At 41.0% G+C, this 16518-nt stretch overlaps 1 protein-coding gene across 5 annotated transcripts in view; it reads left to right on the forward strand.

The window, feature by feature from the left end:
• vti1a (vesicle transport through interaction with t-SNAREs 1A) overlaps positions 1–16518 on the forward strand; it is a 112606-nt gene that overhangs the window by 71179 nt on the left and 24909 nt on the right. For 3 of the 5 annotated variants that reach the window (XR_004654982.1, XM_034859816.1, XM_034859817.1), the window contains 2 exons: positions 406–476; positions 4967–5028. Coding sequence is in view for 4 of the 5 variants with exons in the window: in XM_034859816.1 (XP_034715707.1) it covers positions 406–476; positions 4967–5028 (133 nt within the window). In the remaining variant the exon portion in view is untranslated. Of the gene's footprint in view, positions 1–405; positions 477–4966; positions 5040–16518 lie in introns of all 5 variants that reach the window. The other 2 variants (XM_034859818.1, XM_034859819.1) reach the window with 1 other exon arrangement.

Raw genomic sequence — 16518 nt, forward strand, 5'->3', positions numbered from 1 at the left:
GCTTATTTAGTGTATCTTTTTTTTTGCTTTCTATCCTCATCCCCAACCCAAGGGACAGGGAGATGACAGTGACCACTGACAAGCTTGTCAGGTGCCTTGTCGGAGATGTTTTATAACTGAGCGCTAATGTGTTTACATCAACAACTGACGAGAGGCATTTAAAAAAGAATGGCCTAATGAATATTGCATTAGTTGAGTGGACCCCACTGGCAGGCTGGATGCGGGGGTATTGTTGCCTAGAACTTGTTGTCTATTTACTTCAGCATTTTAAGAAGGTTTAAAAAACACTTACACTAACCCATGGCTGCAATATTCTTCTACACTCACATTTTTTCTTGTTTTGACATTTAATTTTGCAAATGTCAGACACACACTCTTTTTACATTGCACCTGCTTCTCTTACAGAACAAGTGGGTCAGGAGATTCTTTCCAACCTGCACAGTGACCGTGAGAAGATCCAAAGAGCCAGAGAACGGGTGAGTACGCACACACCACCTGCACACACTCATCTGTCTATTCTAACAAGTGTTTGTGAGACCGTAGAGGTGTTACAGCTGGTTAGCAACATTGACAACATTCACCACCCTCCGCATGGTTTTCCAAGTAAACACACACAAACATGGCACACAAGCTGGTCCTGGGTTTGCCTACATGTGTGCACACACTCAGTCAGCAGAATTGTATTGACAAGGTTCTTAATGTGCTTATGTATTGATAGAACTGTATTACAGTGTATATGTATAAGTAAGTAAGTATATATTTTTAGTCAGTATCACCCAACAATTTAAATCTTTTTCCTTAGTTAGATGAGATCAAATGTTGAGCATATCTTGCCACAATACATTAGTTACATCAGTTAAATCAGCTTGCTTGTGGCTACATACTGTTGGTACCTGTGCATCTTTCTCCAAGATCTTTCTGCTTTTCTTCTTCTCACCTGAATTGGGATAACATTGCCAGCTGCCATCCTTCCTCACTTACCCTCCTTAACTTCTCAGCACTCTTCTCCAGTTTCCCTCTCTCCTTCCTACTCCCCCCCCCCCCCCCCCCCCCCCCCCCCCCCCCCCCCCCCATACCACACACACACACACACACAATCCTGAGCAATGCCCGTCCTTGCATTCAGTCAGCCAAACCGACAGGTAGGCAGAGACGGAAAAGACCAAACACAGCAATGGGGCCAAGCACTGACGGCACCCTAAACGCAGAATGCTTAAAGACCACAACATGGCAGTGGGCCTTGCACATGCGATTTCAAAAGAAATCAAACATCTCCTTTCAAAATGGCCCACAGTGTCTACTGAGAGTACCTGCTATCTGTTTCTTTTGTCTCTCTCTCTCTCTCTTGCTCAATCGCTCACTCTCTCCCCTCTTTCCATAAGCCTTCTTCTCTGAACCCCCCTACCGACCGCATGTACACACACACTAGGACACATAGGGCTTTAAAGGCAGTATGTGGGGCAAAAGTAAAAAGAAATCAAGATGTTAAGACATAGGATGTAAGGGCTGGTTAACATCTCTTTTACAATAAAGAGATGGTGAAGGTGGTATAGTTTTAGCATAAATGCCAACACATGAACCATCCAACACACACACACACACACACACACACAACAAACCCCTACGCTCAGCGGGGGGGTGGCTTTTTGTCTTGCTTTCATGGTACTAATAGAAGTCAATTGAAGGTTTCAACACTGGGTCAAAGCAATACACACAACTCTGAATCACTGAGTGGATTAGAGAATGTGATTTAAGACAGGTAGAAAGGGGGGAATGTTTTAATATGTATTGCCCAAAACATTATTTATATCCTTTAATCAATAATTCCATGATATAAAATTATTAATTTGAGAGTATAAATTACTAATTTCAATGAACAAAATAAGCAATTTGTGTTCACATATTATTCATTTGATCCCCTAAATGATGTATTTTTGCCTTTTTAAATGACTAAATTGGGTTACCACAATTGTCCTCGGCCTTTTCAGTTAATGGAATGCACATATTTCCCCCTTTGCATTGTTAGGGTTAGGGTTCATTTATCTGTAATCACAAATCAGACACCATGAATCAAAACATTTGAGGGTACCTCAAAACTGTATCCTAGCTGCTAGTCTGCTGCCTAGGCTCTTTTCCCCAACTGACCAGAACAGCCACAATAAGCTATAACTTCAGTGTGATCTCAACGCTAGATGCGAGAGATTCCTACACATTGGACCTTTTAATACTCAAATGAGAATCTCTTAATTTTGCACTTTTCATCTTAAAGCTGAACCTTTTTACCTTTACCTTACTAAATGTCCTCTTTTGTTTGGCACTATAGATACAATTGATATTGATCAGACACTGTTTTCAATAATATAATAATGATATCAGATTCTAATCCTGTGAAGTGATCTTGGGTGTCTTTTGCTAGAAAGTTCTATAACTAACTGTAGATTCAAAAAGAATCCTCTTGTTCGTTCCATATAGGCGGCCACAGCTAATCTTAGACACTCAACTGCACATAAAAATGCAGTGGGTTTCCATTTCAGGTTAAGGACGAAAGCATTACATTTGTTGAGAGGCTGTGGAGAGAGAGAGGGGAATGGAAAGAAGGAATGATTCAGAGAGAGATGTATTTTGGGAGAAAGTGTGAAGTATCTAGGGGACAGATCTGTGGGTAGAGGCAGACATCATGCAACTGTAAGACTTGTTGTCTTTGCCAGAGGGCCCATACCCCAGGTCCCTCACCTCCTACCCTGTACCACATGTATCCTTGGCTCTCGCAACCTGCATCACACCAACCCAGGCTGCCAGAGGGTAGGAAGGAAGGATAGAAGAAGAGGGGAAAAAAAGTAGCAGTAAAGGAGGGGTGGGAAGAGAGGGTGAATTGCAGGCAAGAGAGATGACGGCAAGAGGAGCCAGAACAAACAGGAAATAGAGTAATGCTGGAACCATTGTAGAGAAGAGGAAGGTTGGAAGAAGATATGGTAAAGTAAAGAATTAAAAATAGAATATAATTCAGCATGATACACTGATGAAAACACACTGTGTGAAATTGGCTTTATTGGGAAAGCAGTTATCTCAGAGAGAGATGAAGATGAATGACTCCCTGCTGACTCCAGAGAGAGAGCCTCTCTGCAAATATTCTTCCCCGCACTCCCTTATCATTCTCTAGAAGTGCAACAACAGGTAGACGTTAGTGGCAGCTCACTCAGTGCGGTGTCAGCCTTTTTTTTTTTTTTTACAGTCACACTCGCACCTTGTTGGCAACATCTCTGGCAATTCCTTTTCCTAGTGAAAGTCCCTACACCTGATAAGTGGATGCAGTAAAAACATCTCTATGACCCCTTAGAGGAAAAGTCAGAGAGAAAGAAGAGAGAGCAGATGGAACAAGAGAAAGGAAAATATCCACGGTAATTAGCCCTGAATAGCTATGTTCATTATTTCATTTTGCCTTCAAGGACTCGCTGTGCTTGTTAGGTACAGTACATCAACAGTAAAGGGCCCTTCTCACTATTTTTTCTACACCATTCTTTTTTTTCTTCTTTTTGTATTACTTTTTTATTGAGGAAGGCACAAGATTAACCAGATTACACATCACAGATTTAGCCCTTTTTTCTTTTTTTCCCCATCCCTTAACACACATATAATGTGTAACATTCTAAAACTAAAACCCAAAAGTGTATACCTCCCGCATGGTGACCAACCCCCCACCCCGGATCTCTCCCTACAAAAACAAAACCATAGACTAAAGACGATCACGCTGCACCCTTTCTTTAATTAAAGTGAATGTTACATTCCATGCCCGGAGAGTTATAATGCTAGGGCCATGCATTTGAGCCACGGACCACTCCATAGAAACATTTTCAAGAAGTTAGTTTGTGGGGGGTGGGGGGTCTATACAGTTAATGTTGCTGATGAATTTGTGGGTTAGCCCAGAGTTGTTAACCGTGGTCAAAACAATCTTACTAACAGCATTAGCTACTTGTCAACCAGCACGTTACGTACAGTAGGCATCAAAGCACTTCTCCTCTTTGGTCCCCACACAGGTTGGAAGCGGAACTGTCCATTACTGTTATCATTACCAATATTCGTATGTCTCATTCGAACGAGTTAATGAACCACTGAAACGATTTTGGAAACATTATTTTAAGTTATAAAAGAATCTTTGGTGTTGGATCGACCGATTTTGAAATCAATCAGTATCAGTAAATAAGGTCTCTGTTGTATTACATGTCCTTTTAAGTGGGAATCTGCTGTTGACTAGTTTAAAGTTAGACATTTTTTACCCATAAAAAGCAGCTGGTAATGTCCTAGTGTATAGACTAAATGTTATGTTTGGGTAAATCTCCCAGCTTTTTAAAGGGTTTTTTAAAAATATGTTCAGTTGGGGGTTGTCTTTAGACAAGTTAACCAGTAACCTGAAGGTAAAAAAGCAAGTTCCCTGTCAAAGGATCTCTGATTTATCTCTCCAGCTTGCAACTGACAACTTTGCGTGGAATGATAAAGTGTCAAACTTTAGAGGTGCCTTCTCAAATTGCCCTTGAGCAAGGGACTTTGCCTTGAGGCCAGTAGTACAAAGCTGTAAAACAGTATAACCTACAAGCTTACAGTATCACTGTAATAAGTATATTGACTTTAATGTTGTAACGCATTTAAGCTATGTGTGTAAATGTTAGGCTTGTCCCGTCACCATTAATCAATTAATCGGTTGCTAATATAAGATTTAATGTGTTCAATATACTTAGTCATGTAAAAATAGGTAAACTTTCCTTCTTTCTCTGTCTTTTAATTTTGTGGTCAGTTGTTGAAATGTTGTATAAGCAGTGTATTTTGTAGTCAGAGGACATTTCTATACTTAATAATATAATATACAATATAATCATGTAGATAAGACATAGATTGTGTTTAATAGCCTTGAGTGTTGTTGGATCAGAATGGAAACTAAAAGTCTTTTTTTCCCCCGGTTCTGTCCCCTCAGCTGAGAGAAACGGACGCCAACCTGGGCAAGAGTTCTCGCATCCTTACCGGCATGCTGAGAAGGTAAGAGGCAGGTACGGACCTTGTTTCTGCACCTCTCTGTATATATCTATGCTGTGATCGTGCTTCAAGTCATCACAACCTAATTAGGTTTATAATTAGATCAATGTGTCCTTTCCATTATGATTAGTCTTAAACACTGTGTTGTGGTTGGCCACATTGCTTAACATTAAATTGCTTTTATAGACAACACTGGTGAGCATTGATAAACAAACAAATTAGAAAATGGAGGATGGAATACAGAACAAAATATTATAGTTGATAATGTAATACTTGACCAGTAGTCACCAGTTGAATTGTAAGAAGTTGATTTTGTTCACTTAAGTAGAATTTTATTTGGATGACAACTATCAAAAAACTCAACAAGGTACAACTGAAATTTATAATTGCCATATTTGGGTAATTTTATACAGTATAATCATATTTTTTAGGGTCATGTTTTCTTTAATTCGATTTCTAATGATTCTGATTAGTTGTATGATCCATTTATATGACACATGCTGTATGTCTGAATGAACAAACAAACTAAACTAACCAACTGTGTGAATGGCTGTTCTGTTACATGCAACTGTATTAGTGTTAAGTGCCTTGGCAGACTGATACACAGACAGATAAAGGAGTAGCCCAGCATAGTATCCTTCAGAAAATGGCTGAAAAGACAAATGTGCCCACTGTACATGTCTCCATTCTTTTCTTCTTTTTGCCTTTGTTTTTCACAAAACGCACTTAAAACCATATCCATCTTGCAGTCTTTGTCTCTCTTGACTGCAAGTTCATGCACAAGGCAACCCCAGACAATCACGCAAACACAAGCATTCACACGCAAAGATTTCAATAGTCCTGCATTATCTTATGCACCCGCCACCTAACACACACGCACACGCACACACACACACACACACACACACACACACACACACACACACGTAAACACACACACACACGTAAACACACACACACACACACACCGTAATGTCTTGTCACATCTCCATTTTATAAAGGGCCTCTGTGCCTACCCCTGAACCGTGACACCATGGTTTTGTTTCTCACTCCCTCTTTCTTGTTTTTTTTTTCCTCCCTGTCGCCCGCTGTGGATTTTGATTAAGAGTAATATGTAAATGACACCGACTAAATGTAAAATCCTCGGGCCAGGAAGGAAGTGCCAATTGAAATAGATGCTTCAGTGCCCATAGACAATTTGGAGGGCGACTCACAGGGCGGCCGGCAGTTACTAGAGAGGGAAGGCCTGAGAAGGGCTGTGACGCCGACTGTAACCAATATTTCTGCATATGTCTCCATTTTGTCAAGTCTGATTATGGGAAGAGTAGGGGGATCGTGGGGGGGGGGGGGTCAGCATGCCTGGCTTGTCACCCAAAGCTGTCCAGAAATCATTCATCATTCCCTCCTCCTTCCCTCTTTTCTCCCCTTCTCCTCCCTCTGGTGCTGAAGTAAATAACACACTCATTTCAATATTATCATATTAATGTTAAAGTTCAACTGTCACCTAATGGGAAGACTTAATCAGACGTAGCATTTTAAGAGGCAACCTGCCACCCCGCTCCTACTCTCCAGCCTCCTCTGCTGACGTGACTTTCCTCCTCTAGTTAGCGCCCCACTCAAATCAGGATTTATGAGGGCCTTCTAAAGTGTGGCCCGGCAGCGAGCCTCCTCAACTACTGCTCGCCTTTCTGCCTGATGAAAGCTGCACAAATAAACCCCCCCCCCCCTCCATAACTCTTAACAAAAAGTCTTTTCTTGTTTTTGTTGCTTTGCATTTTGAATAGTAGAAAATGTGTTTTGTTGCGTGGTTGTGGGCTGGAAACGTCAAATCTTAAGTAATTTATAACCATAGCTGGAGAACTGAGAGCAAAAGTTCAGGATTGTTCAATGATATCTCAACCCCAACCCCCTTTTAGGCAATCTGTCCTCATTTCCCCATTCATTTCATTATTTGCTCCTCGGTTTTCTGTCTCAGTTGTGATTGTGTATTTGTGTGCAATGTCAAAGCAATTGTAGTTTCTTTACACTGTCGGGGGGTGTTGCCTTGTCATTCTCCACTTGTTGGTCTTAGCTATAGAAGTAGTGTATCACTTTAGGTCTGCCAGGAGTATGTTAAGGACTTTACAAATAGGTGAGTGAGTGAAGTAAACCATTGCTGTTTTTGCTGTTGAACTTGACGATGCAAACATGAGATGGACACTCTTCACCTATGCACAGGATGATCAATATTCCATCTTTTTCATTATTTCTTTGTTTTCCTTTTTGTTGTAATGCAGTAATTAGCTCAATTTAAAAGTCAATGTAATATTTTTGTCCAAGCCAAGAGCTTCGAACAATTGTTTTACATAAATAACAAGGAGATGTGTGAGATTGAGCATGTTTTGTCACTAAGCTATGGTAGTTAGCTGATACATAAACTGCTTCAGTTTTGATTATGAAAAGATGAATTGTGTATTTTTTCATTTTTTGTGTAGTTTCTTTTAAATTCAAACCTCTTCTTGAAGTGTCTTTATAGTTTTGGGGTTTCACCCCAGCTGTGAAACAATTAGACACTCATTAAGCTAGCTGTCAGAGTTCAAGAAAGCCAATTAACTTAAAGACTTTGTGAATATCACTTATTGTGAGAAACATTCAGAGAAACACATCTTAAATGGCTGTTGCATGGTTTGAAAATTAACCTTCACACGTTTCTGACTGTGAAACTCACCACTGCCAATAAGGGTAATTGGAATAAAACACTGTTTATAGGTGCTGTTGATTGGCTGTGTCGTGGTTGATGACTAGTCTCACAAACTTGTGTCTCATGTCAGCGGTCTTCATTTGCTAAGTGGATGTCAGTGGTCTTGTGATAGGCATCCACTCTTTGTTCATTTTTAATAACCTTTTTTTTTAATACTTGTGTTTTAATTATATCGTGACAGGCACAATGAGACATAAAGGCAATCCTGATGTTATTTGAATATCTATAATTTACTTCCTGTTTAGCACCAGTCCCTTTGTAAATATTACAAGTAAATATTTTGGCTACAGCAATGCTTTTTTAGTGTAGATATCTGATGCTCATCTTCCAGAGAAATGGGCCATTCAACGGAGTTTCTCTGGCTCGAGGGTTGTTGCTCAAAGTACAGATTTTACTCCTACATACGGACACAAAGATTTTTGGAGAGAAAGGAGAGAAAGCCACCCCCCTCTTTCTCTCGCAAACTCAGTCTAAACTTAGATTAGACTGACCTGTAAAAACATTAAACTAAACTGTAAAACTAGACAGTGCTGATCAAATATAAACCAAGGTTCTGTCACTGTATTGCCTACTTCTCGCATGAAATGTTTTAGAAACATACTTTACAGTAATTTACCCTTCAGCTGTGATACAAGATTGTTTTTTAACAGCCGGCCGCGATATTGATTATGTGACATGCTTGCATTACTTTACCCACGGTTTATTGGTCCAGTGCGTCGCAGTGCATTCTGGTAGTTGGAAACGTTCTACCTTTTGCGCGAAAGGGCTATTCTACTGCATAAACAGCCCAGTTTTATGAAACGATCCTCTTTCCAGCGATAACATACTTGACTGCTTTTAGCAGGTGTAGTACTTGTCGACATCTTAGAGTAGATACATGTCAGAATTAGAATATCCTGTATTCAGGTAGAGATGGCTCTAGATTTTAATCTTTGTTGCCATCAAGTAACACTTTCTAGGATTGCTCCTTTGACAGTGGACAAACACTGATTTATTTGGGACTGAACTTTGTAAATTGTAGAGTAAGACCAAGGGCATGGATGTCTTTAATCAATCAAGGCTTTTCGCGGTTAGGGGTTTACATATTTTTTCAGGCTCACAGATATAAGCTAAACTATCTTATGTAAAGGGATTTATATGTGTACACTTTGATAAGAGGATTTTGACCAATTTGATCAACTCTGAAAGGTGTATAGCTTTGGGACAGTCTGCACTGAGAAAGGTTACCGCCTACAGTTTGGAGCACTGTCCCCAATTAGAGAGCCACAGACCGTTTGATAAGGTGGCTGTTGTTTCCATGGCAAACTGACACTATGGCTTCTCGTAAATACAAAATGGCCCTTCGAATGTAGTGTGAGCCTTCCCTTTTGATATACTGAACATCTCAAGCATCTCACCCTCCACAGTCAGAGCAGTTGGAATGGGAATGCGGCTCTAGACCCAGTTAGGACCACTGGGGCTTCTGGCAGCTTCGCGGAAGGAGGCAATGAAGCTGGGAGGACGGGGGGGGGGTAATGTATATTTTGAAGCAGAGGGGTTGTCTGCTCTCGCTGGCAGCTGATCCCACATGCAGGTGGTCGACTCAGTCGCCAGGCAGATCAAAAAGTCAAGCCCCCGGGTGGACCTCGCTTTGAAATGGGAATGGGGCCTAGATATCAGACAGAAAACGTAAGCAAGCTCCCAGCCACAGAACAGCTCCATATTCATGGCTGGGACTGGCAGCAGCGACGGGCAGGCAAGATGGACAGAGCCTCGTCTTCAGAAGAGGATTCATGCACACTCTGGACACTGATTAAGAGATCAGCCCATGAGCTGGGGTGAGGATGATGCTGTAGCTCACATGCTGATGCAGACACAATTTTACCAAGACACCAACTTCCTTTCTTGAGACGTTTCTTGCCAAGCTGTCTTAATGTGCGGCCCAGTTCATTTTTCTGATTTTACACTGTTGGTACACGTGACTGCTTCAGTGCAAATATAGTACAGATAAATAAGAACAACCCTCTCTGTCCTGTTAAACTGTTGATCATTTTTGGAAATGGAAAAATAAACATCTTATCATGACTAATTGGCAGAGTAGGCATATCCTATTTCCAATTCCTCACTTGTCCCACATGTGAACAGTTTCATGAGCCAAGAGACCACGGTATATGGCCCCAGGAAATCATCTGGAGAAGTAAACTTTTGATTTCCTAAGATCTGTAAGTTTTGCCTCTATCCTGTATTATTGGCAAATATATACTCTGTCTCTCTCTCCGTCTGTCTGGAATATTAACTACTGGGATATGTAGGTCACATCATTAATGGAATTCAACTCTACCAGTGAGCTGTGGTGGGATCGGAGTCTTGGGGCCCTCTTGATGTCTTGTTATGAAGTTGAACAAAAGGATTAGATTTTTTTAATTGAAGCTGAAAGATGGAGCAGATTGCAGTTCAGATGTTCTCTTCCTACCCTTTTCCTCTTTTCATTTATTTATTTGTGTTGCCCTGTTTTAAAACTGCAAAGGGCAAAGGAAAAACATTGCAATATGGTGGGGTCAGGGGAGTCGGCCCAGTGGAGCAGTGGCTTTCTGGCACTTTGCTCTGCCTTTATATACCATCACATGCATTTACAGTCCTACACACTCATATATTTTCTCTTCTTCTGTCCTTCACATTCATCAAAATATTGGAGTATGCCCCATGTCTCTGACATTGTGGAAGACACGTTTGCCCTATTTTACATTCTATTTTACTTTGTATTACTACTGAACTCATCACAGTAGCCATAGCCGAGCTTCGTGTTTTCTGTCCCGAGAGTGGCAGATCACTCCCAGTGGATCCCACTCTCTCTGATCTCTTCTCCATGTTGCTGCCACGGTAATTCCATGTACTACATTTAAACACATTCCCTTTGCTTTGCAATTTGTTCAGCCTGGCATCATTACCACCCCACTCAACCCCCCAACCCCGTATAACTGCATCCCTCTGGGTCAGTCCCATCCCTGGCCTTTTCTGCCTCCTCCAGGGAAGCATTCTGTGCTTTTTTATGTCCAGTCTGTTTTTATTCTGGCAAAGGAGCAAAGTGCTAAAGCATGAATTGTATCTGCCCTCATTGCGACCCCTAGTTAAACTTTCTACATTTCAAAATGAGCGCAGCTGTTTTGTGTATGTGCATGCGTGCATGCATATTATGGGTATGTTGAGTGGAATAAGGATTTTAGCCTGTTAAGGAATTTGGTGTTGATAGGGGTGGTTTTTACTATTGGCAGATAAGCAAGGAGTAGTGTAAGACCTTGCTGGTCTTTGAGGACCTTAAGGACTCTTCCCTTCACACTCTACTCATGCTTTTTAGACAAGATGAATTTATCTCCCAATGGGTTCGGTCTTATATTGACAGGTTTCTTTTATAGAGAAAATAATAAATAGATTTTGATATTAAACTTCTGTTTTAATTTTATCAAGTTATTTTATGTTTTTGCTTTTCAAATGTCAGATAAGTGTCTTGTTTGGAGCTAGAAGACACTTTTTGATGTTCTTGTGTGTCTATGTGTGTGCGTGTCTGTGGCTACAGGCTGCTGCTGGGACAATGACAGGGTGCGCCTCAGCCTCATTACTCACTGCTACTGAGCCAAACAAGCACCACTGCCACCTCTCTTTCTCAGTCTCCCTCCTGCTTTATCTCTGTCTTTTTCTCTCTACCTCACCCATTAGAGAGTGCTGATGGGACATTTTTTGCAGAAGGGAAAAGATACACACACAAGCCTGTGCTGTAGAAGAAGTTTTTTTTTTGACAAGGGCAAAGACGTGTTGTTGTTTTAAATAAGGGATGCATTTGTCTGTTGAGGAATGACTCGCTTAACTGGCTGCCAAAGCCCCTCCCTACATATCTTCCTTTCTCTATTTTCTGAACCATAGTGGGTTTCTACTTTTTGATACATCAGGGCAAAGTTGAATTGTAATTATTCCAAATGTTGTGGTAAAAAAAAAAAAGTTGAAGACAGACAGCTAGCTTCAAAGATGGTAAATAGTGAATTTGTTGAAATTCATTTCAAGGTAGATGGCATTTGCAATCAAAGCACAACAAACTAAAACTAGTCATATCTTGAGTGAGACTGCTTCATCAGCTAAATTAGCTATCATCTGGTCCCTGAACTGGGCCTCAAGGCTGAACTTAAGCGTTCCAACAAAAAGCATTCTTTGCACCATCACTTCTCCAAATGCATGAGGGTCAACCATCCACGACATTAAAGGTGATGCTTCGTTCGACCTCGCTCATACCATCCGAGTTGATAGAACTTCTTTTTCCCCCTCCTTTAACCCTGACAGACTGTCGTTCTGACGAGATGACTGGAGATCAGTGACGCTCTCATCCCTTGAAGTGGCTCCAGGTGTCACTCCAAGGGTACCCGCCCCGTTTGATCTGCCGTCGAGCGCCTTTCGGGCCACGGCACCCTCTGATTTCCCGGTCAGAGGGGAAAGAGGCTCTCCTGTCCAAAAGTTCCACTGCTACTTTTGAGTGACAGCAAGGGAGAGGGATTGACAGTTATAGCCCTAACCATTTGGGAATGGCCTGTTTCCTGTTGTCCTTATTTCTTAGCTCCCATTTAGCAGCTGTAGGGAACCCTTTCACACACACCCTCAGGGCAGCATTGTAGAGAGGTGTTCTCAATTTGATATGATGTCCAAACAACAGAAAAGGAAACAAAATAAACATCAAATGAAACCAAACCAATTTCAATGGTCATGCTGTGGGCCTTGTTTTAATAATTTCAAACATCTTTAGATGCTTTCCAAAGGAGGTCTCTGTCTTCACTGAGGAGCAGCACAAACAAAAAGGACAGATGAAACAAAATGGAGGAATAGAGGCATATATTGCCTCAGCAAACATAGATGCATGTATACTTCCTCCCTTTCATTTTATTACATCCGTTAGGTTTTTCTCCCCACCTACTGTGAGCTTCTGTAGAAATTACAGGTGAGATCTCAGTCTGTGGCAGGGCCTGCCTTTCGTCTTGAGGGAACAGGGGAAAAGGTGGGGGTTTTGAGCAGGGGGGGGGCTGAGAAGGAGAGGAAAAAGAGATTCATGCTTTGCAGTACTGGTGTGTTGTTTGTGGCACTCTTCCCTTTGTGTGTCTGGCAATAACTTATTCAGCACAGGGCCATTCATCCAGGGGTTGAGCGCGAGCGTCCGTCAAGACGGAAAATAATGAGGCGACAGCGGCGCAGAGGATAGCTTTCTCCCTCCGCCTAGGTCGCCCCCTCCTACTCCTCCTCCCCTTCTTCATCTCCTCCTCATCCTAGCCTCCCATTATCAGTTGATTTAAATAGATAATAGGGGGTCTTCTTCAGGACGTTTTGAAGCAATTAGAACCTATCACATTGTGTCTTATTTGACTGTTGTTCCTTCCCAGCATGCCATTGTGCATACTTTTGGGCATACTATGCAACAGCTGCCTGGAATTTTGTGGAATGGCAGCATTTGTGTCAAGGAGGAGATAGGACTTTTTCCCCCTATATCTTTGTAATAGAGTCTGCATATGCGCATGCCAGGCACTATTCCATCTTGAGCAATGACAAGTTCCTCTTTGGCTGCACAGTTGCACTTTACATACCTTCCCTGCTCTTTCAGTCAGCTCTCATTTGTTTCTGTAAAACATACAGATGCATACAGTGTAAAGGGAAGACCTCAGCCCCATGTGCTGTTGAACTGCATTTATATAAACATTACAACTGGTCAAAAATAATACATCATTAATACAGGTGTATCTTATCTTTTGTCCAACGGGGCTTGATGTTCTAGATTGCTCCTGTGAATAGTTTTATTCCCAACAAAGATATCTAAGTACTTTTTGGAAACAATGATAATCTCAACAAAATACGTCAGCTGTCTAAGTTGTGTTTGCATCAGAATAGATGGTTAAGTATAGTTTTTTCTGTTACAGTTGTTACCCCTCAGATCTCTCTGGGTGCAAGAGTTTGAAATATTTACAAATGCTGAATTTTGACTCGTTTTTTCCCCCTTCTTTTTAATTTTTTCTTCTAACCCATCAATCATTCACTGCGCCTCTGTATGTCTGGATCTTATCCGTACAGACCCCCAGGATGGTGCAATGAAACCAAGTCGGTACATTGTTGCCATGTTGTTGATGGCATAAAAGATCTCCTTTATCACAATGGGCAAAACAATAAAAAAGAGGACCACTTTTTTTAGTGAATTTAAAAGATATTGAGGCAAGGCATTTGTAGGCATCAGGATTCAAGAGGAGCTCTTGTCAAAATGCTTAGCAGCACATTGGTCTCTTTTCTTAGCAAAAAGCCTTACCCTGAGTGCTTTTAATACTAAACACAAAAATAGATTTTGATTTTTTTCTATCCCAAAGGCTGGAAGGCAAAAGGACAGATCACCTCACCCATCCCTTTCCTTGGTTTGGTGGTGCTTGCATTGAACTTTTCTATTATGTGTCAATCACAATGCAGTGAACTATTACACAAAAATGTAATCAAACCTTTTTTCTAATTCACTCTATTGTCATGTGAAAATTCTTGAAAAAAGAAGACGACAAATTGCATAGTAGAATTGTGCCTCTTTGTTCTTAGTTTGCGACTTGTTCTAGTCGTATTGTAATTCATTTAAATATTTTTAATAGGAGTAAATAGTGAAATTCATTTTCACTTTCTGAAGCTTTATACCTATTTTTATTGGACCAAATATCTGACCAAATAGTACAATACCTGATAATTCATTGTGATCTCTTTAGTGTTTTGTCAATTCATATAATAGCATGGATGAGATTTAGATTCTTCTTCTCAAAAAATCTTTAAGTGATCCAATATCCTCAGTTTTGACATATTAGTATAACAGAACTAAATCACTTCAAACTGACACCTTAGAAAATGACTGATGTTCAAACATAGATCATTTATCATCAAACATAATTTTAAATTGCCACTGCAGCAGCCTATAAACTTGATGTCAGCCTTGCAACACTAGATGTGCAAGGCCTTAGTTTTAAATTGTTGTAAAAGTGCTGTTATATTAGTGTATATCATGGTAAATAAATGTATGCAAGTGTTTGTTATCCATGGCCTCATTTAAGCACTTTTTACTAGATTCAGTAAAGCTGATTGCTGTTGGGTGACGCTATATGCGAAATAATGGTTCTATGACCATGCAACAATAATACTATTTCGGCAGAATGACCATGCATATCCAATGTGATTTTTGTTTTGATGTGAACAAAAAAACACCCAAAGGCTTAAATTATACCATTAGAACAGTTACTTTAAATTAAATAAGTGAAGACCAAAAACAAGTATCATTGATCTTCTGAGACCATTTATTTTTATTTTTTAGCTTAGTCTGTGAGTTGCTGTGGACCAAATGTGATGTCACTGGACAAGGTTTGAGTGCCCAGTTTTTTAGAAAGACCCTCTGACTCAGCATGCTTGGGCAATGTTAACATTTAACCAAGCATCAGTAATGTTTTAAAAATGAAATGCGGCAACAGAATGTAAGAGATGTTTTATATACTGCATGTGACCAATAAACAAAACAGACAGATTCACATCCATAGTTTATTTGAATTAAAAAGCTCTGAAAATGACTCGTGCCTGACCAATGAGATGTGTTGAATGCATATGGGTGGATGTAGACGTTTTAATTATCACAAAATCCACTAAAACAGTTTCACATTCAATGTAAAACACAGGTTGTTTGTTTGTTACTCCAAGTCTCTCCAGAGATGTCTTTTGTTCCAGTGGCGCATTCTAGGGGAAGTATGGTTGTGCGTTGAATCCCAACAGTCCTTCCTCTAACTGATTCTTATTTAGTGATGTCGACAAGGCCTTTTTTATAATGGATGCCTCAAATCATCATCTCTTGTAGCCAAAATCGTAAGGACAAAGCAGAGTTATGCCACAAAAGCCTGTAGAACCTTGATCAGTGGAGAAAACCCCATTGAGGTCCAATGCCCGTAGAGTCAATTTTTAGCCCAGGGACCATTGAAAGTTTTGAGATTGTATAATTAGATGGTATGCAGTTAATCCTAAGAGACCGTTTGGCAGGCACTTTCTTTCAACTCTGAAGTTTTTCACTCGTATGTAATCGTCTTGAACATACCAGTCATGGCTGTAGAATTCTTCTTCTTATTGCTTTAAACAATGTTGACAATTATATTCAACATTATTGGTAAAAGGGTAAATAGAGACATATATCTTGAAATGCTGATGATCTAGCATAATTCTGAAAAGGGATTCTCTCATGGCATACCCGGGCTGAGAAATTTTAGTGAAGTGCAGTACACGTTCAAGCCCTTGGCCTGGCTTGGGTTTTGGGGCGTGAACCAGCCATGCACGGCTGGTAATGACAGGTTCCATGTTGCCCGTGGCTTGTGGCCCACTGCACTGTTTGTTTGGAGAGTGGTGCTCGGCCGTGAAGTGCTGGCCCAGCTGGCAGCAGTTCCGTTGCCCCTTTGGCCCGACGGCTGGGGCTTGTTTAGCCCACACCAGACAGGCAGACTGGCATCTAGGAGGCAGAGATGATGGGGGGTGGGGGGCTTGCAGAGGAGAGTTGGCTGAGCACCCTGGTGCTAGGCCAGGCCTGCATCCAACTGGAGAGAAGACTTACCCTCTCACACCTCGATCTTCACGTCTCTGTGGCGACAGGGATCTTTGTTTGCACCTCAGGGGTCAACACCCTCTCATCGTGGTCTGTCTCAGCTTGAATAAACTTGCTCACAGAACAGTACTAAAACGTTGCAAATATAAGTTAC

This window comes from Etheostoma cragini, chromosome 21 (assembly GCF_013103735.1).
Source record: "Etheostoma cragini isolate CJK2018 chromosome 21, CSU_Ecrag_1.0, whole genome shotgun sequence".
NCBI lineage: Eukaryota > Metazoa > Chordata > Actinopteri > Perciformes > Percidae > Etheostoma > Etheostoma cragini.